The following is a 23,741-nucleotide window of genomic DNA, read 5'->3' on the forward strand; positions in this document are numbered from 1 at the left end:
TCCTAGACTGCCTGGAACTTAATCCCCACCCTCAATTTGCCTACACCAGCTTTTCTCAGTCTGGTGTCCTCCCCATGCTTATCTGTTTTGCTGGCTGGAGATGATGGGAGCTGTAGCCTGAAACATCAGGAAGAGCCACTAGGTTGAGGAAGAGTAACTTAAACTGATAACAAGAACCCCAGGACCTGATGTGGAGATGATGGCGTTTAGCCCATAGCAGAAAGATAGCGGGGCTCAACACAGAGTGGGCAGGCCCAACTGGGGGAGCCAGAGGTTTTCCTGTGATGTGCCTTCCACACATCTCCCCCTCCCCACCATGCCAGCAAGTAGTTCTGTCAGGTTGTCAGAATCCCATTGTAACAGAATGTTTTGGTCCTATTTGTCTGCTCCTTTGTTTAGTAGTCAAGAGCGGTAACCTTTTATTCACTCTCTCGTTTTATAGATAGGAATTTCCTTTCAGCCCGTAGAGCTGCACAAGAACGTCTATGCGTCCGTAATAGAAGATATGGTTTTAAAGGTAAACTGTTCGAAAACTTTCTGTCATTCAACAGTGTGAAATCTAAGTCATAGCTTGTTGAGTGAAATGCAGAAAAATTAAGTTGTGGCTTATATGAGACTGCATGTCCAAAGTCCTGTTTTTATATACATTTATATAGGTATGGTGTTGACAAGTTAAACAAACGTATCGTTCTTTGTAATTTGTGCATGGGGATGTGTCGATTTTATAAGACATGGTTTGTGATGATTAAAAGCATTTCTTAACTGTTTATGTTCTCTGTCATTGAAACCCTCTTTATAACAGGCCACAGAGCAACTGGCAAGTGATATACTAAGAGAAGCTTTGGCAGTTGGTTACCAAGCAGCACCTCACAGCAGGTATACTTGCTTAGGTTTTAATTATACTGTGTAACTTGTGTGGCATTTGTGCATTAGACAGAATCTATGTTTACTTTGAGGGACACGGGTGGCGCTGTGGGTTAAACCACAGAGCCTAGGACTTGCTGATCAGAAGGTCGGCGGTTCGAATTCCCACAATGAGGTGAGCTCCTGTTGCTCGGTCCCTGTTCCTGCCAACCTAGCAGCTCGAAAGCATGTCAAAGTGCAAGTAGATAAATAGGTACCACTCCAGCGGGAAGGTATACAGCGTTTCCGTGTGCTGCTCTGGCTTGGCTTAGTCATGCTGGCCACATGACCTGGAAGCTGTACGCCGGCTCCCTCAGCCAATAAAGCGAGATGAGCTCCGCAACCCCAGAGTCAGCCATGACTGGACCTAATGGTCAGGGGTCCCTTTATCTTTACGTTTACTTTGAGGACTATAACTTTAAAATGGTTCAGAACTACGAGGCACTAGAAGTCTCCAAATCACTCACAGACTGTGATAAGACATGGTTCCGTGTCTTCTGGTTGCTATTCTGTGCGTCCCCCCAAATCCACTACAATCCTAGATTTCTCAAGTTATTTTCTCTTGCCAACAGTCACTTCTCTACCAGGGAAGAGAGAAAAACAGCTTCAAAATGGGCCAGGCAATCCTGATTCCAGAGAGAGAAATGTGCACTGAGGAATATGCAAAAATGGCTCCTCTTTTCCATTGTCTTTAGGAGGAACTTCCTGAGTCATTTTCAAGCCATTTTTGCATCTTCCCTTGAGTTTGTGTGACTCTCTCTAGCACACATCAGCCACAGCTCTGATTTGTTAAAAACCACTGAAAGGCAGGATTGTTCTCACAAAGCAATTGCTTCAAATGGAGCCTCACATTTTGCTTTGTAACTTTTGTTCTTAAAGGATATTGCTATTTTTAAAATGAAAGTTCAGAGTCTGGGCAGGCCCTGATAATAGTAAGAAATTAAAATTTGTTCATGGTACAAATCAATACCAGTTTATAGCTGCATTTTTATTTGCAGAGTTCGTCCTTGTGGATTTTGCTGTTGTTTGCTTAACCAGGTGCTTAGATAGAGGCTTGAGGACTAACATTCCATCGATATATTCTCCCTTCTCCCCCCAGGACTCCAAGAGAGATCACCGTGATGAATATTCACCAAGCCATCTGTAACATTCCCTTTCTGGACTTCCTCACAAACAAGCATATGGGAATATTGAGTGACGAACAGTGATCTGGACTGGAAAGCAACACGGACAGCAGAATAAAGTTCTTGGCACAATCCCATTGTGTTCAAATAAATATATATTTTAGTGTTTGGTTTAGGCTACCTTGAATACTACAAATTAGTGTTTCAAATTTAAAAAAAAGAGAGAAAGCATAAATCTTTTTTTCTTTTCTTTTTTAAACCTGTTCCAAATTCAGCTGCCTAATTTCATTAGCAGTTGCTCCTAGGTGAGCTACCTGTGAAAATTATGATAGCACATTAGATCATGGCCTAGACTGCTGGACTCCTGCTTTATCAAGGAAATGAATCATTGCATAGGGCTCAGTTAGTGTAATTCAGAAATAAATGCAAGCTTCCTTAATTCTCTTTGAAGCATAGCTTCCTCTGACAATGGTAGTTAATTGTAATGATGGTTACTGGAAACAAGCCAAATTCAACCTATAGTTCATAAAGCTGGCTTGTTTTCACTTGCCATCAGTTGGGCAATATGTTAGTCTAGGACAGAAGCAAAAGCTTCTGATATCCATGCTGTTGCACCAGAGGAAAGGAAGCATACAAGCACCACGAAAGGCTTGTTCTTGGAATATTAGACCAGGCTTCCTCAATCTTGGACCTCCAGATGTTTTTGGCCTACAACTCCCATGATCCCTAGCTAGCAGAATCAGTGGTCAGGGATGATGGGAATTGTAGTCTCAAAACATCTGGAGGGCCGAGGTTGAGGAAGCCTGCATTAGACCATGACTGAGCATTACATACCAATACAACCAATGAGTGGCTTAGGTGTATAGAAAGGCAGCAAATTCTGTTACAGTGTAAGATGACATAATGAAATGTGGTAAGAAGAAGTCTAGACTAGGTTGAAAGCTTGTCCAAGTTGACAAATAATCCAAAATTGGCTCTCGGGAGGAAGTTGTTGAAACCCTCAAATCACATGCCTAATCTTTCATTTATGCTGCGAAAATAATATTCTGTCCACCCCCCACCCATAGACCACAATTGGATCCTTTACTTGACCATTAAAAAAAGAAAAAAGTTAAGTTATAGCATACTGAGCTTTCCTCTATTTTTTTGCTGAGTCAGTTCAAATCTTGTTTTATTTTCTGATTTTAAAATCTTCAATTGTGAGGAGCCATTTGTTTGAATTACAGATAATAGGAATTGTTTAGCCCACATTAAAGTATGTAATTGGAATATAATAGCTTCTCTAGGAGAATACTTTCTCCGAAATTTGTTGGTTTTCATGTATGTGGCTCTTAAGCTATTAGGGCACAAGGAAGTACAGTTTTTAAAAGACTTTTTTTAAAAAAATCAGTCCATTTGGTGACCTAGATACTGTCCATGTGCAGCTGCCTTGCGATCTTTACTGAAAACATGCAGTGCCTTGCCGAACATTTCTCCAACATTTTACTGACCACACTGAACAACCAAATTATCAAAGGGGAGATAAATTTCAATGAAATTAACCTGGGTAGAGTACAGAGTTTTTATTGTGCTCAGCATACTTTCAAGGTGGCTATAGGGTGTGTGTAGGGGACGTGGGTGGTGCTGTGGTCTAAACCACTGAGCCTCTTGGGCTTGCTGATCGGAAAGTCAGTGGTTCAAATCTGCACAACAGGGTGAGCTGTTGCTCTGTCCCAGCTTCTGCCAACCTAGCAGTTCGAAAGCATACCAGTGCAAATAGGTACCTCTGTGGCAGGAAGGTAAATGGCGTTTCCGTGTGCTTTGGTTTCCATCATGGTGTCCCATTGCGCCAGAAGCGGTTTAGTCATGCTGGCCACATGACCCAGAAAGCTGTCTGTGGACAAATGCTGGCTCCCTTGGCCTGAAGCGAGATGAGCACCGCAACCCCATAGTCACCTTTGACTGGACTTAACTGTCCAGGGGTCCTTTACCGTTTTCTTTTTAGGGTGTTTCAGCATTGTTTCCATTCATTCTGTAAGTCATTCTGCAGCTTTCCTGGATGCCCACGCATCCTGAAAACCCCATAATGTTCCTCAGCTGTGCAGAAGACAGTGATGCTGAACACCAGGTGCCTGGCCTGCTGTTCAGTGTGTTTTTTTTTGGGGGGGGGTGTAAGCTGGGTTTCTCTGCTTAAAGAAATCAATGCAACAAGGTTTTTGGGTGGTTAGAAAAAAGCTTTCATTAACAAAATCAGCATGTGTACCAATCTTAGAAGCTCGGTAGCACACATCCTGGCTTCTCACACTTCAATTGAAACTCGGGGGGGAAATATCACAAAGCTATCCCACTGGACATTTTGAGATTTGGAATTGCAGGCAGTTAGGGGGGCTGTAGAGTATTGCAAAAAAGTTTTAACGGGAAGGGGAAAATACCAACATACACCCGATGATCAGCTGCCTCAAACAATAAGGTAAGCTAAAAATAAACCCACGCAGTATAAAGAAATTCTAAGGCACCCTGAGAAAGTGGCAGAAAAACAGACACCTGTTTGCCGGGTGGAGAGAACTTGGAGGGCATGTTTCGGCATGAAAATCCTTAACCTTGCTGTCAGGCTTGTTGACATTTAACTAGTCCACTAACAGGTCAGCAGCAAAAAGTACTAACATCTTATCAGTAGATGACTTGTAGGTGAACAATCTGAAAATAAAACAAGAACACTGAAAGCAATATTAACCAACCTAACAAAGAGAGGCTGTTGTCTTGAGATAGCAAAGGAGCTGTTTCTTGATGGAAAGGGGGGCGGGAATCTGTCCCATCAAAGTTTAGCATGCTTCAAGTGATTTTTAAATGTATTTTGGGCAAACTTTTCCTTCATTGGGAAATGAAAATGGTGCCCATCAGTTACTCTGTAATGATGGTTGGTTGGTAATGATGAAGTAAGAATGCTGCTTCCACACACCCAGATTGCTTTTGCTAAACCAAAGTGAATGCTTTCAAATGTGTTGAAGGCTACCATTGTCCAAAATGGTCCTTGGCTTAAATTCTTTGCTTTGCCTGTATCATAATGTATAATTGTGTAATATACATTTACAATAAATTTTCTTTATTAAACATCATGGGGCTGGTCTCTACTTTTTTCATGCTCTAAGCCTATGTTGCTTTCCTGTACATCTGCAATTCAGACGAGTCAGGAGGTGAGTGGCAGCTGGCATGTCAATGCCCATCAGTCCTACTAAATCGACTACTTCTTGTACTTTAGGAATGAGGAGCTGTGGCCTCCATATGCAGAGACTCCCAGATTCCATCAGCCCCAGGCAACCCCTGCTAATGGTTAGGAAGGATGAGAGTTGTACTCAAGCCACACCTTGAGGACCATAGGTTACCCATTCCTGCTGTGCTCCCTCTTAGGTGAATTGATTTTTTCCCCTTGGAGAATGCTGTTCAACAACAGTTGCATAGCATAGTCTAAACTTCCATAAGGAGTACAGAATACACTTGCAGGACCAGCTACCATAAAGATGGAACCACATAAATATAGGTGTTTACTTTTGTTGCCTGAAAAGCACATTGTCATTGCCTAAAGCTACTTCTCCCCAAAAATACTATTGGAACAGGGACCAAGATGAAGAGTTAATTTTTACTTACCTGCTGCATATCTTCCAAAATTTCAAAGATTAAAATGAGAGGCATCTGTAATATCCCATTTCTCCCATTCCTGCCTCACATACCCGTATGCTGAGGGGTGTGGAGATACTTGAACTTTTTGCCCTTCACTCTTACTAACAGAAAATTTTAGAAAAACCTTGGTTGAGTGCTTCTCTGCTGTATGTCCCACCAAGACTCCAAAGAAGCATTATTGTGGTAGTTCTCCTGACAAAATTTCAATGTGCAGGTTGTGTTCCCTTAACAATATTCAATCTTAATTACCAAGCTCTGTGGACGATTCTCCCAAGATTCCTGTGTCCCTTGACTATGAGAATATAATAATACAGTCTCTGTTTCTTTCTCTCTAGCTTTAAATAAATATCTAGGCCTTGAATAAAAGGATGCTCCTCTTCCCCTTAAATTGTAGACTTTCTCAAACAAGCCCACCTTTTGAATAAAGTCAATAAGACAAAGAAGTCAATTGTCATACTGATGAATAACAGCGAGGCTTGCAGAATGCATGTTGCCACAGCAACCAATTGCCAGTAATACAGAGAGCTAAGGAAAGTTATATTGACAGAAGAATTCTAGGACTGCTTTGCACATTGAAAATAGTATGAAACACTCAAGTGCAGCAGCATGTCACTTTATATGCAAGTGTGCTGCTGTGATACATATATATATGTTGTTGTTTAGTCGTGTCCGACTCTTCGTGACTCCATGGACCAGAGCATGCCAGGCACTTCTGTCTTCCACTGCCTCCCGCAGTTTGGTCAAACTCATGTTTGTAGCTTCAAAAACACTATCCAACCATCTCGTCCTCTGTCGCCCCCTTCTCCTTGTGCCCTCCATCTTTCCCAACTTCAGGGTCTTTTCCAGGGAGTCTTCTCTTCTCATGAGGTGGCCAAAATATTGGAGCCTCAGCTTCACGATCTGTCTTCAGTGAGCACTCAGGGCTGATTTCCTTAAGAATGGATAGGTTTGATCTTCTTGCAGTCCATGGGACTCTCGAGTCTCCTCCAGCACCATAATTCAAAAGCATCAATTCTTCGGCGATCAGCCTTCTTTATGGTCCAGCTCTCACTTTCATACATCACTACTGGGAAAACCATAGCTTTTACTATACGGACCTTTGTTGGCAAGGTGATGTCTCTACTTTTTAAGATGCTGTCTAGGTTTGTCATTGCTTTCCTCCCAAGAAGCAGGCTTCTCTTAATTTTGTGGCTGCTGTCACCATCTGCAGTGATCATGGAACCCAAGAAAGTAAAATCTCTCACTGCCTATATATATATATTGATAAATGTGGGCCAGCATATGTACTTCTATACTGCAAAATACACAGCTGTTCAGCCACTATCTATGCACAGAACTACTAACTAGATGGAAATAGCATCATTTGTGAAGAGCCCCCAACCCAATCCTTAAACAGAGGTGGATTCCCCCTCCTTAATCCTTGCCAGAATACCTGCCATTTATTCAAGCAAAAAGTACCTGCTGCTGCTTAATCCTTCTACGTTTCTTTCAAATAAAGGGGCATATTTTTTATCAGAATACAGGAAACACTTGTGTATCTGCAAAGGCAGCTTCCTACAATAGTTTATAACATCCTGCATAAGGCTGGGAAACAATACTGTAATGTGTTCATAGCGTAGGAAGTGACTTTATGGAAAATAATCCCTCTCTTTCCCGCTCCACTACCACACACAATAGTTCCACTCAGTTGAGCCCAAGTATATATAAACTCTAAAGCATCACACAGAGTAAAGAGCACAGCCCTGATCTGATGTGAGAGAGCTGTGACCAGCAAGTGGTTTATTTCGTGAATCTGTTCTACCAGGACCACAGATGTTGTTCTAGATGTAGGGCGCCAAGCATGTACAGTGGTGCCCCGCAAGACGAACGCCTCGCAAGACGGAAAACCCGCTAGACGAAAGGGTTTTCCGTTTTGGAGGCGCTTCGCAAAACGAATTTCCCTATGGGCTTGCTTCGCAAGACGACAGCCCATAGGGAAATCTCCGGGACAGCGGGGAAGCGCAGCGCGTCTTCCCCACTGTCCTCGGACCTCCTCCGAAGCCTGGCGGCGGGGCGGGGACACCTCCTCCCGCCGCCGCCGGGCTTTGGAAGGCTCCTCCGAAGCCGGGCGGCGGGGCGGGAACACCTCCACCCGCCGCCGGGCTTCGGAACGATGCTCCGAAGCCGGGCGGCAGGGAGGGAACACCTCCCCCCACCGCCCGTCTTCGGAACGATGCTCCGAAGCCGGGCGGCGGGGAGGGAACACCTCCCCCCGCCGCCCGGCTTCGGAGCATCGTTCCGAAGCCGGGCGGCGGGGAGGGAACACCTCCTCCCGCCGCCCGGCTTCGGAGCATCGTTCCGAAGCCCGGCGGCGGGGCCGCGAAGCCTGGGCGCACTGATCTCAGCGCGCGCAGGCTTCGGCATGCTGGCAACTCTCCGCAAGCAGCGGGAGGCGCTCCCGCTGCTTGCGGAGAGGTCCGCGAAGCCTGTCCAGGACAGCTTTTGAAGGCAGGGGGGGGGAGCAAAGACTTTCGCCCCCCGCCCGCCTTCAGAAGAGGTCCTGGACCTCTTCTGAAGGCGGACCTGAAGGTCCAGGACCTCTTCTGAAGGCGGGCGGGGGGCGAAAATCTTTGCGCCCCTCCCCCCCGCCTGCCTTCAAAAGCCGTCCGGGACAGCGGAGAAACGCGCTGCCTTTCTCCGCTCTCCAGGGAAAGCAGGCAGGGGGGAGCAAAGACTTTCGCCCCCGCCCGCCTTCAGAAGAGGTCCAGGACCTCTTCTGAAGGCGGGTGGGGGGCGAAAGTCTTTGCTCCCCCCCGCCTGCCTTCAAAAGCCGTCCGGGACAGCGGAGAAACGCGCTGCCTTTCTCCGCTCTCCCGGGAAGGCAGGCAGGGGGGAGCAAAGACTTTCGCCCCCCGCCCGCCTTCAGAAGAGGTCCAGGACCTCTTCTGAAGGCTGGCGGGGGGCAAAAGTCTTTGTCCCCCCTGCCTGCCTTCCCAGGGGCTTTTAAATCGCCCCGGACAGGGAGAAGTCCTCCGCTGTCCCGGGCGATTTTAAAATGCCGCCCGCCAGCATTTTAAGATTGCCCCGGACAGCGGAGAAGTCCTCCGCTGTCCCGGGGTTTTTTAAAATGCTGTGGGTGGGAAGAAAAGCCCTTGCCCCCCCCCCAGCCTTCAGAAGAGGTCGGGGGACAGACTGTCCCCGGACCTGGTCTGAAGGCGGTTTCCATAGGAACGCATTAATTGATTTTCAATGCATTCCTATGGGAAACCGTGCATCGCAAGACGAAAAACTCGCAAGACGAAGAGACTTGCGGAACGAATTAATTTCGTCTTGCGAGGCACCACTGTACATGCAATGCTCTTACACACCTGTAGACCAACAGGATCAGAAATGCCAGCTCTCCCCATGCACAGACTACCTGCCATGTGGGAGATGAGGAACAGGTTCAGGCACTCAATCCAGGCACTCCCTAGGGCTGGCCACATTTTAGGTTGGGGGGGGGGGAAGAACAGTGGAATTCAACCAGTGCAGATTTCAGCTACACTCTCGGTTCCCTAAAGCAGATAATAGATTACAAATGTTATTGCTCCTTGGTATACATGCAAACCATCGAAATGTTTTAGTACTCCAAACAGTTTCCATTAAACTGAAGACTGAAAAAGAACCTGTAGCCAAAATACATTTTTATTAAATTTATCTTTTGACTCCATAAAATACAAACTTCACGTATAGCTGCTTTGTTGTCATCTTTTTTTTTTTCCTTTTAAGAAATCTTATTAAATTAAAAACAGAAACCAAATAGGCAGTGTGGTTTTCTTTTGTCTGTTTAGTAAAAGTCTGGATTGCAAATAACTGAACCAGTTAAAACTCAACTGCTTAAATATATCAGAAATCGTCAAGCAGAATAAACAGGTTTTTACTCAGAAACATTCAACATGCAACAAAGAATATTTTAACTATGTTCCTGAAAGACCATGATTCTTATCCCCATTCCCTTCCCCAAATTCTTTCTGCATGTGCTTACATTAGATGTAGGGCCATCTGTCAAATGGTCCCTGTATGAAATCTGAATGATTAGACAAGCACCCACTTATGAAGTAGATGAAGAATGAGGTCCAAAAGCAGTTTGTGATATGGCATGATGTACGAAGAAAAATGAAATGAAATAAAAACTCCTATTGGGCACACCCAAGCCTTTAACGGTGATGAAATCCTGTTAGGCACCTCAACATCCCCCTGACACCAGTAGAGGGTGAGCTGACAGTTATGTCTTTTTCTTGTAATAACTGGGAGTTTGGGACGCCCAGTTTTCTCAGGATTATACCCAATATGGTTCTTGCTTAGACACTTATGAACAAATTGAATATTTATGTTATCAAGAACTTCTTAATTCTAATGGGCAAATGTCAAATTCGAGTGCGCCAGTGCAAAGCTCCCACGACTCCAATACAAACACATACATGTATAATTGGAGTAAGGGCCTTGGGGCCTCCCAAAGATCAAGTATTGCTTTTGGTTTTTTCCAGAACCCACCAATACCCAGTCAGCATTTGTGTGGAGCACCATGAAGTCCCTGCTTGAATACAGCCCACCAGAATCTGTTCACCGGCAGTGGAGAACCTGTGACCCTCCACGTGTTGGTGAGACAGCTCCCATCAGCCTTGACCGCTGCCCGTGTTGGCTGAAGCTGATGGGACTTGGAGGCCAACATCATCTGGTGGACCCCAGCCTACCACCAAAGGAGTGACGTACACTGAAGTCCCTAGGATCAGGGCAATAGATCATTCTGACATTTACAAATGTCAGTTGGCAATTAGTTATTTTGATAAAATATATACAATATATGAGGAACTGAACTAACACTAAGAAATGGTTTATTAAAAGAGCCTAGGCAAAAGCTGCTTTTGTCTCAATACGATTCAAAAATGTAGAATAATGAAATTTTAAAATGATCCCTGTTTGCAAATTATGTTCTTATAATAGCCACTATGTAACATTTCTTTAGTACTAGCATTACCAATATGCAGGCAATAATTTAGGATTTTGAAGGCAATAAATTTTCTACCTTGCATTCTCAAAACAATTAATGATAACTAAAAGAATACTAAGCATACTCTTATTATTTTGAGGAAAAAATCATCTGTTCTCTCTATGTACAATATTTACATACATATTAAATAGCACTATTACAACTTGAATTGGTCATTGCTTTAACATCTGGTCCATTGCAATGTTGTGAGCTAAACAAGTTAGTGCTTCCAGTTTCCAATAAAAGCTGGTACTTTTTTGGGAATGTTTCAATTTCCCTTGCAATTTCCCTCTGATGGTTTTTTTCTCTCCACAGGATGTAATAGTTTCCCCAACCCTAAAAATGTAACAGGTACTTCAGGGCGGCTATACCAAAGTTGTGGAATGCACTTCCTGGAGAAATATATAAATATACCTCAGTGACCATAAATGTGAGGTCTACTATTTTTGACAGGTGTATCCTAGCTATTGTATGTAGGCCCAGCAGGAGTAGTTGGTGCTGGGTATTAAAATTAGGAAATGTTTATGGTGCTGTGATCCTTTGGCTGTTATCTTGTGTTTTTAGTTATATTTCTATGGTTTTTGTTTTATTTAGATGCTTTAATGTACGCTATCTCAAGGTCCTATTAAGTAGGCAGTGTACAAATAAATAAAGTCACCAAGCTTTTAAAAATCCCTGTTTCATTCAATAGTATTGCTCTGGGGATTCTTTTGGCCTACTAAAGATGTGGGATAGAAATAAATCTCGATCAAGTCTTGATTTTCAGTTCCAGAATAAAGTCTCTAGACCTTGGGGGGGGGGTATTCTAAAATGGATGTGAATACTGAGTCTGTATGCACACCAACTTAAGAGAAGCTTGTGCTTTGCCTCAGAATGACCAAGCACTGGGCTCTTAAGGAAATAAAAGGTTTTGGCCTATCCAGGAGGAAATGAAGCAGAGATGTGAGACTGTGAGTCCTAGGAAAACCTCTCTCCAAAAAAGAAACAATCTTGAAACCAACCACAGCTCCTATCAAAAGAGCTCCACAGAAATGGAAGGAATTTGGTGAAGCATTTAACTGGAGTAAGGACCTCTGAAAGATAAAATATTGCTTCTGTTTGTTCAGAACCCTCTAAAATCCAGTCAGCATTTGTGTGGAGCACAATCTAGGGCAAACGGCTCAAGGGCCACCCTGTTCACCTTGAAAGACCCTCAGCAAGGAGACATCAAAAGTCTTTGCAACAATATGATATATGCTTTGAGGATGATCCCCAGATGTAAAAAGAAACAGCAACGTTCAAAAGCTACCGAGTCTCACTTTCATTTTCTTATCAGTGTGGCTATACAACATTGAGAGGGGAGTGTTTTACTATACACCTTACTCAGCCCTGCCCCATTGTGTTCTTCAGCATAAGCTTATAGCTTAAAATGCTGCTTTTTTGCTGACCAGTGTCAATATCCGGAATACTGAAGCCAGTCAGCCCACTGTTAATGAGCCTATTTCTATGAAAGTAGGTCATTCTCCCCTAGTATTTTCCACCATCTCCAACTCAAGTGCTTTTTGATTTACATGTTCATAATAGATGCATAAATTCTGATATTCGCTGTAGCTGCTTTTAATAATCCTTGTTCTTATCTCAACACCACTCGTGAAAGTTGCATAGCTGTACATTTTCACAACCTTAACATTCAAGCTGCCTGGATGGGAAATGTGCATGATCCAGATTCATACATTGAGGATGCGAGATGGCGCCTGGAAAACGGCAGAAGGATTCGGAGAAAACTTAGTCTTCATTTCAGGAATCTGGAGAAAAGAAAAGACGAATCATTAGGTCCATTGCTACATACAAGAACATCATTGTGGGCTCCAGTTACAGGCTGTAGACCTGTAGCTCAGTGGCAGAATATCAGTTTTGCATGCAGAAAATCGCAGGTTCGATCCCCGGCATCACCCTGTTTGAAACCTTGAATAATCACTGTCAGTCAGGCTAGACAGTACTGAACTAGCTGGGCAAACTGTCTGACCCAGTATAAGGCCTTTGTACCCATGTTCCTACCCTTCAAGAACACCAAGAAGGGACCCGGTGTATCAGAGACATGCTCCTTCAGATATTGATGGACTCCAGCTCCCTTCAGCCCCAGCCAGAATAGCCAGTGGAAATTACAGTCTAGCAATATCTGGAAGGCCACAATTTGCTCACCCCTGCTCTACATGCTGGGAAATATTAAAGGGTCTTCTCACTATTCAAAAGATACTCTTATTGTCAGAGCTGCAGACAGTTCATATACTGATCTACAGACAGAATCCAGCCCTGTTATTAATACAATGCCTGTGCACTGCAGAAATATGGCATGTGACATAATTCAATGAGGTTTGGAGTCAAGAAGCTGAATTTTATTCTTCTTTGTGCTTATATTAGGCTGAGGGGAAAGAAGTCTTTTCCATGGCCACAAACTGTGCTTTGTGGACAAGACGGGAGGCTATATTCAAGTGAGGTGCCTGAGGGCTGGTTCAAAGAAATTCGCCCACTCTCAGCTGCCGCTGAAAAGCCTTTTAGATTGGCATCCTCGGTGTCTTTCACATGCATGCAAGCTAAACCCCACACTTGGTTGGACCAGCGCACTGAGGAGAGCTCAGATGTTACTCCCTGCACATGAATGGCCAGGATGGGGCAGATCTTTTCAACTGCAGTGATGGGCAAATGAGCTACGGAAAGGGCTGTACAGCATATGATTTGCATGCACAAAAGCCCCAGGGGCTCCAGGTGGGGCTGGAGAAGGTAACAGTTTGAAGAGAGAGCCAGTCAGTCAGTGTCAACAATATGAAGTTTGATGAACTAAAGGTAGCTTCCTGTAAGTACATTTCAACTGTTGGCAACCTTTCTGCCTGTGTAAGGCCAACATGCAAGGAGTAATAAGGTGGAAAGGGGAAGAGAACCCCTGAAAAACCCTTACCATGTTTAGAATTGCAGACTTTATTCTTCCTCAGATGCCTCCCTGAAGGAAAAGTGGTTTTTTTATTGATAGCTGGGGATAGGGTAGAATTGGAAGTAAAGCAACTCAACCCCGCTACGGGAGCCTTCTCCCAAATATCTCCCATCCCAACACCTTATGACATTTACATAGCTGATCACGTCCATAACATCAAGTTCATAATATGGCCAAGAGTTTAAATGCATAGTCAACTCAAAATATCCTCCTCACAAGTGGAATTTCACTTGATGTGTGGAAATTGATTGAAGGAATAGCACAGATGCAAAAGCTTGGAGCCTTAGGAAACAAACCCTCCAAGCTATACCTGATCTGTTTAAAATAATGGGTTAAATACTGCAAATATATATTTCTGAAGATCTCCTGAATCAATGGGTCTTAATAGTGCTGAGTTGTGGCCACAGAGATCCCTCTTTTTTCTGCATTCCTGTTTTAACTTGTTTCATGTTTTTATAATGCTGTTAATTTTATATACCATATTGGGGTATTTTAAACTTAAAATGGCCTAGAAAAGTTTTCAAATAACTAAGTCAAATCCTGAGACTTTTAAAGATGTACTGGTTAATAGCGTCTAGGTCTGATTTTTCTATATAATACCTCAAGATCCAAACATCTTTTTTATTTATTTTTTATTTGTGAATTTATAAGAGTACAAAATACAGAACTGAAGAATAAAAGAAAAAAGTGAAAGAAAAGGAAGGGGAAGGGGGGGGGGATAGATACATTACATCAACCCATAATTCTATTCCATCGACTTCCTGTCCATCCTTTCATGGCTCCCTAAAGTTTCCCATTGCTGCTGAATATTCTATTTTTTCTAGCTATTTAAACATTCACATTCTTCTCATTATAAACTAAAACTGCTGAGCTTACTTCAAACTGACTACAGTTCTAACATTTTTACAATGGTTTTTTAGGTAGCCTACAAATGGCTTCCATTCCTCTTTTAGACTTTCTCTTCTTGCTCTCTAATTTTCCTAGTTAATCTTGCTAATTCTGCGTATACCAATAATTTCATCTGCCACTCCTCCTTTGTAGGTACTATCGCCTCTCTCCATCTTTGTGCATATAGGATTCTCGCTGCTGTAGTGGCATACATACTTGGTACCTGGGGCCTCATTATTCCTAATAGGGAGGGCCTCTTTGGAAAAGTCTCCCGAATTTCCCCCCCCAATTCATTATATATCATTTCCCAATATTCTTTAACTAATCTACAGGTCCACCACATATGATAAAAGGTTCCATCCATAGCTTTTCCCCTAAGAACATAGTAGGCTATGAATTTTAATTCTGTTTTCCATTGTTTCAACGGGTGAAAGCCATAAAGGTGTTTTCCTTTCTATCAGGTTCTTATGTTTTTCCCAAACTCGATAAATATTTTTCCTAATTACATGATTCATAAAATTCTTATGTATTCTAGCTTTACTTTACCATGGACATGCATGCCAACCAAATTTAACACCGTACCCCTCCAAGTCTAGCAGTTCAGTATTCTCCAACTTTATCCAATCTTTTAACCAGCAGAAACATGATGCTTCATAATATAAACACAAATCTGGCAGTGAGAAGGCTCCTATTTCCCTAGTGTCAATCAATATCTTATATTTAATTCTTGGTTTCTTACCCTGCCAGATAAATCTAGAAATACTAGATCTAAACAACTAGGGCTCAAGTTCAGACCGTCTCATTCCTTGGCTAATGCTTAATTTATTCAGGACTAATAAAATAAGTCTTGTGGACAACGTCCCGTGTGTCTGCTGCTAAATTAATATCTCTGCCCAGGAGGGTACCAGGTTGGAAAAGGCTGGTTTGTGGAATCAAGGGGTCATTGCTTTCTTGAGCAAGCTAGAAAAGTAAAAACTTATCCATAATCTGTGGGCTTCCACAGTTAGAAACTTAATCTTGCCTTCTGCATAGTTCATTTAGCTACCAGAATTTTGTCAGCTGCAAAATCCTTGATTAAAAACAAACTGGGGAACCTTAAATGGAAACAGGACCTGGCTGCTACATAATTTTATCAGGAGCTCTCCTTCTTCAAGGATGATTTTAAAATGGAGAGCTACCTACCTAAATTAATACATTGCCCTCCAGGGATGGCTTTTCTGCATTAAGATATCAATCACAGCCTACAAAGGTGCTTGAAGGTCGTCACCAGATTAGTCTTGAATGGCGCCAGTGTATTTGTGATTCTGGAGATAGCGAGGATTTCCCAGATATTAGAAAGAGATGGCTTTCTGCAGGGAGAATTAGTTCTGTGCCCATTATAGCCAAAATTACATTTAAATGGCATGGGGATTATGAGATGTATAGCCTTGTTTGCCCTCACAGCAAGCAGAATTAGAGCCAAACGGATTAGCCTTTAGGGCAGCAATTGAGTGAAATTACTGCTGTCTTACTGGTGCGATTTTTCAAATAACAGTTTGTTTATGAACTATATTGTTATAATAGATGGTTATGATAATTCTGTTTGAATTGAGTATAATGCATTTTTGTATTTGTTTTCTTTTCAATATACCCTTTCTGGCTCCTTTCGGTAACCAACCTGATTGACTGACTCTGCAGAAAAGTTATTGCGTTGCAATAGACCACTTTAAGCTGTCAGATCCTGGCCCTAATTCAGCTCTAGTTGTGGGTACCAACTCCTTGCTTCAAATTAGGTTATGAATCCCTACCTGCATAAAAAACACACATCTAGCCAGCTCAATGGGGCCCAGATGAGCACCATAATAAATATGGGGTGCACATCTGCAGAGGAGCTCCTTTGCTGCATTGGTCTTGTTGATAGGTTAGCTACTCTTTTGAAAGCTGAAGCATTACTCGTGATGTGTTACTGTTTTCCTGGGCTGAGTCCTACTCACATTAGCAAACACCTGCATTTCAAAAATTTTGCAAAGTTCATTTACCTTAAAGTCTGCTTTGTAGCTGGATTCTTGCGCAAAGTGATCCTCTGGAATAATGAAACCCTGTGTCGTCTTTGTAGGCCTTGATCGTTTTGCTCCAGTCCATGGACGATATTCATGCCTAAAATGAATTTGTAAAGTGAAATAAAGGTGTCTAAAGGTACAAAAAGTGGGCACCGCTACTTGGAAGTAGACAAAATTAGCATGCTTATAATGTTGGAAAAGGTAAACTGGAAATATATATCCACATGTATTTTTTTAAATATACCTTGCTCTTTTATCCACCTCAAAATAATATAAAATTAACAGGAAACAATTTGAAAGCAATGGAAAATGAGGCATAGAAAACTGGTGCTGAAATCTCTGCCCCTCGCCTTATATTGGAATACCTACAGACATTACCTGCTCCCAGGCAAATGCCTTAACCTTCCGTACCCTTGATAACAGTTGAACACCTTTGCTATTTAGAGAGAGACACTTGATTCAGATTCAACAGCTAGCATTATCAATACACCACTGACATCCTATTAATTGCTTGGCCAGCATACAAAACCATGCTGTGCACAGGACAGCTGTCCTTTGCCAGAACAAGCTGAGTCAAGATTAAAAACAAATTAAAAGGCATTTGGGGGTTTTTAAGAGCCAGATTTCCAGAGAGTTAAATAATCTGGGGAGCAGGAAAGCAACCAGTGAGCCAGTCTGAAGGAAGTCTGTCTGCACTCAGAAGGGAAAAAAGAAAAGAAAAAGAAAGGGCTGGGTCAAGCCAGGGCTTTTTGAAAGCCTGATCTGATAATCTCACTGATTGCATGATGCCCTGTCTGTAGCATCAAGGTCTTGCTGGTGAGCCCTGCAAGATAAGGCAGAGACAGGACCCCAGCACCTGGAAAAGAGGCAGAAAGTGCTCACCTGAGAAAGAACAGGAAAGACAAAAACATGCTCTGCTATCTGTTTTCTATATATTCATTCAATACTCAATGGAATAGTGATTTGTATTCTTCCCAGTGGATCATAGTGGAAGAGGGAGAGCAATGCATTTGGGAATTAAGTCTTGCAGACTGACAGCTGTATCCAACTATTATACTCAAGAGAGTAGACCCATAAAAAGAACTTTCTGGCAGTAAGAGCTCCACTGCCCACCTCAGACTCTCCTTCCTTGGAGGTTTTTGAGAAGAGGTTGGATGGCCATCTGTGAGGAATTTTTTTAACTGGGATTCCTGCATTGCAGTGGGCTGGACTAGATCACCCTTTCCAGCTGTATGATTCAATCAAAAGACTTTACTAATTTGTCAATTGATTTCAGTGGGTCTACTCTTGAGTATGACTTGCGGTAGTTGGATACAATCCTACGTAATTCTATCTCCCTTTTAAATACAGTGGTACCTCGGGTTAAGAATTTAACTCGTTTTGGAGGTCCATTCTTAACCTGAAACTGTTCTTAAGCTGAGGTACCACTTTAGCTAATGGGGCCTCCCGCTGCTGCCACACGATTTCTGTTCTCATCCTGAAGCAAAGTTCTTAACCCAAGGTACTATTTCTGGGTTAGCAGAGTCTGTAACCTGAAGCGTCTGTAACCCGAGGTACCACTGTAAATACTGGGGAGGGGAGGTTAGCAGCTGCAATATTTATTCATAGGCAATATATTTAAGCTGTTTGGGTGCTTTTTTTAAAAAAGAAAAGCATTGGGATGATTAGGGATGTATATGGGGGGGGGACTGGGAAAGTATTTCAATGTGATTTGGAAAGTGCTATGGAGTTCTCAGTATAAGAGGTGCCATCTACCCAATGTAGATTGTCGGGTTCTGGAAATCCTTACTTCCTGAACCAAGATTTGGTTGTGGTGACCTGGACTACTGCATATATTGTGCTTTGCCTAACAGAAAACACTTCTGTATAGCAGAAAAACAAATATGTGGTCGGTGAGAGGGAGGGGAACCTGCATATATATTGTCACGTGTCAACAACTGCACACAGAAGCATGTTGCTTCACTGAGATGCCACAAGGACCCTACCCTTTCAAGTGAATGTACCAGGACTGGAGAGACCCAGGTTAACATTTTCCCCAAGTCATGAAGCTCACTGGGCAACCTTGGGCCAGACATTCAGTTGCTCATCCTAACCTACTTCACAGGGCTCTTCTAAAGATGTAACTGGAGAAATGGAAGCATGTACTTAGTTCCTTGGAGGAAATGCAGAAAAAGTGAGCATGTAGATGGCATACATGCAATGTTAAAAAAAGCATTACGGTCAAGCAGGCAATGAATGCAATACGGAAACCTACCAAATGCAGGTTCCCTACATTCCCCGTACAGAAAAGCTTTATCTGCAGAAAATGGTTAACCCTTGGCGAGGAAGATGACGTGAATGTGCTCCACACATGCTCAGGGACACCCTTATTCTTTGCGTCTTTATTCCTTCCAGGGCTGAGCTGTGGCCCATGTGTGTGTAAGGGATGGGGTAGGGGGCAAGTGGAAATGTTCTGCAGGAACTAAGCCCTGCTAAGAAAGAGGACCCCTCCTTCTCCAAAAATAATCCCCGGCAGCGGTCCCAATTCAGCGCGTTACCTACCTGTAGGAGGAGGTTTCGGGGCCGCCTGGCGGCGAGGAGGAGGACCACACCTGCTTAAAGCCGCTGTACTTGCTGCCCACCACCTCCTGCCCGGCCGCCGGCAGCACGTACACGTGGGAGCCCCCCGGGATCGCGGCGTGGGAAGGGGCGGCCGGGGCGGCGGCGGCAGCGGCGGCGGGGGGCGCCCCGGGGGCTTCCACCCGCCTGTACTCCCCGATCCAGGGCAGGGCGTCCCGCTTCTGCACCGGCCACGCTTGGAAATCCTGCTGGTACTGAGTCTCGGCGGCGAAGGGCTCTTTCCGGTAGCCGCCGCGCGTCTTCTTCGACGGCTTCCTGGCGCCCCCCAAGCCGTCCTGCAGCGACGGGGCGGACGCCGAGACGGGCAGCGAGGCGGCGGCGGGCGCCCGCGGGTGGGTCTGGTGGGGGCGGCTGCTGGTGCTGCCACCTGTTGGGATCCGAGGCGGCGGCGGGGCGCCGGCCGCGTCCGTCCCCTCGTCGGCCGGCTCGTCGATGTCAGAGTAATTGTGGATGGTGAGCGGCACGGCCAGGTCCGACTTGTCCAGCTGGTTCCAGAAGCGCGCCAGGCAGCACACTCGGCTGATGCAGGGCCAAGCCATGGCGGCGCCACCATGCACGGATGCGGGGACGGGAGGAGATGGAGAGAGAGGAGGGGGAGTTCTGCAGCAAGAGTGGCGGCTTCTCCCCCTGCGCGCAGCAACGCTCCCAGCTCGCCCCGTCGCTTGCCAATAGCAGCACCTCCTCCTGCCCACTTGCTCGCTGGCTTCCCCCCCACCCCACTCTTCTCTTTCTCCACCCTCCCTCCCCACTTGGGTCAATATCAGTCCCTCTTTAGAAGGCTGCCAAACACGTGATGCCCCTGTGCACCATCACCGCCCCCCCCCCCCCCGACAGAAGGAGCTTAATGCAGCAGCATCTGCCAGGGATACAAAAAGAACTGGGGGGGGGGGGGGAGAAGAGGGATGTGGGGGTGACACACACATAGCCCCGGTCCCAGAGCTTTGTGCCATCCCCTCCAAGGGCTTGGCGCTCTCTCTAGGAAATGCCCTGCACTGCTTGCCTCTTGAATCGAGGGCAGCCCGGCTCCATCGGTATGCAGATCGACGCGCCTTTAAAAAGATGCTAATAAAGCTTCGGTTATGCTGGAAGTGCATGTCCACTGCAATCCGTGATTGGCAGTTGGTGGGGGGGGTGATTAGATCAGGCGCGGGTGGGGGGGGGGCAATTGGATTAGTCGCTAGGGTGACCTATCATGAATCAAAGCAAAAGGGAAAAGAAGCAAGAGGCAAGGTCTTTAGAGTATTTTCCAGATGTTCACAAGAGAACTTGGGGCCATATGCACAAATTGAAGGAATATCCACTGCTCAAGCACCGAGATGAGCATTCCTTTAACTCCAGGCTCTCCTTAGCTTGCTCCTCTAGTGGTGTACGTATTTAGTACACAAGTGTTGTTTTTTAGAAGCAAGGAAGAACGCACCTTCTGTCCAATAAGAATGCATGCCAAACACACACAAAAAGTAAAGGTGGCTGCTGCCGTACACTCTGCATGTAACAACAGTTCACACAGCTTAGTATATGCTAGAAGCAAACTTTTTTTTTTTTGCATGTGTGCAGGAGATAATATCGTCTCCAGTGCATAGCAAAGCAACTGATCAAGGTGGAAGTTGTTCTTTGGAAAACAGGCTAAAATTATCTACTTTCCTGAGAGCCAGCGCCACTCAAACACAGTGGGACTTACTTCCATATAAACATGCAAGGGATAAAGCTGTCAGCATCTTTACAGACAGCTAAAGGCTGCAATATAACTGACACTATCAGTTGCATAATTAAAATTCACCATTGTAAAAATGCTCCCAGCTGCAAGACATTGATTCTTATAAGATTAGTTCCAGTCAAGTAATGAAAAATGCACAGAATACAGGATTAATTAAAAGATGCCTGTTTTAAAAGTGGATATCCCTGGTCAATGTGCTATGCGATACTGTTAAATAAAAACATCATACATCAAGATAAACAGAATCTTGCTGGGTTGGAACCAGAGATGCATGAGCAAAAGAAGTTCTGGCATAGTGCTGTTTTGTGAACTATTGTGCAAGAATTAGTGGAATGCCTTGTGCAAATACAAGCACACCTTTGGATTTCAATTATTGTGGTGGATCTTGCCTCATGTCAGAACAACAAAAATCCCCTTTCTCTGTCAAAAAAGCACTTTTGAATCCAACCCATTTAGAATGCAGGACTCCTTTTCAATATGTTGCACTGGTTTCATTTTATACCACAGTAGGATCACAAATAAAACTGGGATCAGACTACAAGTATGGGGAAAGAAGAATTATAGACACAGGTGCATGCTCAACACTGTCTGTTTTTACTTCATCTACAATTATACCCTGCCCTTCTAACAAGTATTCAAGGCAGTTTACAATCAAAATCGCTCTTTCAATAAACACATCTTAAATCCTTTATGCTCAAAGAATGAGGGCATCTTCAAGGGAGTAATGATGTCTTTGTAGCCAATTTAATAGCTTGAGTGGACCATGTCAATGGTTGAATCCAGAATTCCCATGAGCAGACTCATTCCTGATTTTCCTTCCTTGGTAGGTGGTGCTTGAGACTGCAAGGAAAATTGGTGATAATCACCCTTCCCCACAGCAAAAGTCTCTGGATCTCAGCCCTTTGTACAAGTGGAAGGGGTAACTTCATTTACAGACGGGCAACTGGATCCAATCCTATGCTAATCCTCACTAAGCACAGCCTTAGCAGCTTTTTGTTCATTCATACTTATTTAAAACTGGTTTGACTTTTTAAAAAAGCTATAGATCAACCATGTAGAAGGCATTCTGTTGCTTTATTTCAAACAGTAGGGTTCAGAAGGAAATTGTGTTTATTGGCAGCAGCAAAACTTTTACATAGCCTGGCTTTAGAAAGAAGCAAATTTAGGTTATTGCTAACACAATAAAAGCCTCATTATTTCAAATACCTTTCAGTTATGGGGGAAAGGTGCTTAAACTTCCTGCTATACTATCTCTAGAATTTTAATAGGTCAGTAAATCTGAGTTCCCCATTCTATAGGATCTGCCATTTTTATGTATTGAAAAATGATCTGAGGATATCTACTGAAGAGCAGAGCATAAATATATAAATAAAATGTAATGCATTTGAAAAATTCTAAAATAGTGTTATAAATATGTGTTACAGGTCGCCTTTGGGATATCCTTCACCACCATAAAAAATGATCTATGATATTTAACATGACAGCTTTTCCTCACTATGCTTGCAGGAGTTAGTTTAATGATCTGACCAGAGGGTGGAAGGGTTGGCATTTGGCTAGCTAGCTAGCTGTTGTCAGAAGATGGCCAAATCATCAAGTATTTAAAACCTAAGCCTAACAGAATCATTAGCAGAGACTGCTATTACAAAAAGTAACATATCCTAAGAGTCTCCTTCTCCCAAAAAGCTTTTCATTGCACTATGCTAAATCACAAGGAGGCCCAACCCCTTTGTCACAAAAGGTATAGGATCTGTGATAGTTTTGTTTCTCAGGCTCTTGTAACAAGTAGGGTTGCCAACTTTTGTTTCCAAAATCCTGACATATAGGGCTGAATGCCTCTGAGCATTTTTTAGTCCTTTCCTCCCTTAGAGAAAATCTTCCTAAAAAGAACCTAAGGGCAGCATACCCTCCAACATTTCTCCGATGATAATAGGTACGTCCCATTCCATAATGATAATTTTACTATTTATACCCCACACATCTTACTGGGTTGCCCCAGCCACTCTGGGCAGCTTCCAGCATATATAAAAGCATAATATAACATTAATAAAAACTTCCCTATGTGGGATTGCCTTCAGATAGCTTGGGGTTTGGATAACTCCATACCCTCCAACATTTTTCCAAAGGAAATAGGGGCATCCTATGGAAAAGTGGGACATTCCGGGATCAAATCGGAAATTGGGATGGCTTCTCTAAATCAGGGACATCCCTGGAAAATTGGGACACTTGGAGGGTCTGGAACAGGCCGCCTTTCCTTTGTTAAGAATGAGCTTCTTAATGCAGTGCCCAAGAGGGAGCCTGAAGTTAGATGTCAGGCAGCAATTTTAACAAGCGGGGGAAGGGGAGAGAAAGAAGTTGGTTTCTATTCTGGTCTAGCTAAGTCATTTGTGTAGTCTTAATGAATGCTACTAGCAAATGGTGCCAGCCCCTATATTGTGGGGCTTCTTTTTTTTTAATAAGGGACTCGCCTGGAGCAGTCCACTGTGCATGCCCTTCCATTCACAGCCCAGACGTCCTACAGCAAATGCATTTGTACTACTCCTCCCCACCCCACATATTTGAAAGAGGCCATAGCTTAGTTGTAGAGCACAGCTCTGTGTGTGCATAAATATATATATATGCCTAATAATATCAAACATCATTGCAGATTAAGACAAGGAGAATGATAAAGCAGTTTCTTAACCAGAGCTCTGTAGTATCAGGATCTTACTAGAACTGTTGGCATCTTAATATAATTTATTTCTAAATGAGAAGCTATCAGCCAACTGATCAAATGTTATTTTTGCTCCAAAATAGCCAGAGGAAATAATACAGACTCCCTTAA

The 23,741-nt window shown here is 43.7% G+C and overlaps 2 protein-coding genes across 5 annotated transcripts in view; one reads left to right on the forward strand and one right to left on the reverse strand.

The window, feature by feature from the left end:
• YEATS2 (YEATS domain containing 2) overlaps positions 1 to 5,117 on the forward strand; it is a 40,351-nt gene extending 35,234 nt beyond the window's left edge. For all 3 annotated transcript variants that reach the window (XM_028730643.2, XM_028730644.2, XM_077930105.1), the window contains 3 exons: positions 443 to 517; positions 803 to 876; positions 2,003 to 5,117. In XM_028730643.2, the coding sequence (XP_028586476.2) occupies positions 443 to 517; positions 803 to 876; positions 2,003 to 2,111 (258 nt within the window). In that variant the 3' untranslated portion in view covers positions 2,112 to 5,117. The remainder of the gene's footprint in view (positions 1 to 442; positions 518 to 802; positions 877 to 2,002) is intronic.
• Positions 5,118 to 9,328: 4,211 nt separating this feature from the next.
• MAP6D1 (MAP6 domain containing 1) lies at positions 9,329 to 19,913 on the reverse strand. Of its 2 annotated transcripts, XM_028730641.2 has the most exons (4): positions 19,129 to 19,913; positions 16,567 to 16,684; positions 13,628 to 13,669; positions 9,329 to 12,476 (listed from the first exon to the last, which is right to left on the reverse strand). In XM_028730641.2, the coding sequence occupies exons 1-3, from the start codon at positions 19,743 to 19,745 to the stop codon at positions 13,658 to 13,660; spliced, it is 747 nt and encodes a 248-aa protein (XP_028586474.2). In that variant the 5' UTR covers positions 19,746 to 19,913; the 3' UTR covers positions 9,329 to 12,476; positions 13,628 to 13,657. The 2 variants fall into 2 exon arrangements, with proteins under 2 accessions (XP_028586474.2, XP_028586473.2); XM_028730640.2 differs by lacking the exon at positions 13,628 to 13,669.
• Between the last annotated feature and the right edge of the window lie 3,828 nt (positions 19,914 to 23,741).

The sequence above is a fragment of the Podarcis muralis genome, chromosome 6, assembly GCF_964188315.1.
Source record: "Podarcis muralis chromosome 6, rPodMur119.hap1.1, whole genome shotgun sequence".
NCBI lineage: Eukaryota > Metazoa > Chordata > Lepidosauria > Squamata > Lacertidae > Podarcis > Podarcis muralis.

Coding starts and splice junctions, on each gene's coding strand:
- MAP6D1 (XM_028730640.2), bottom strand. CDS start 19,745: ATGGCTTGGCCCTGCATCAGCCGAGTGTGCTGCCTGGCGCGCTTCTGG. Junction 16,685..19,128: donor CCCGAAACCTCCTCCTACAG/GTAGGTAACGCG, acceptor AATTCATTTTAG/GCATGAATATCGTCCATGGA. Junction 12,477..16,566: donor GCTACAAAGCAGACTTTAAG/GTAAATGAACTT, acceptor TCTTTTCTCCAG/ATTCCTGAAATGAAGACTAA.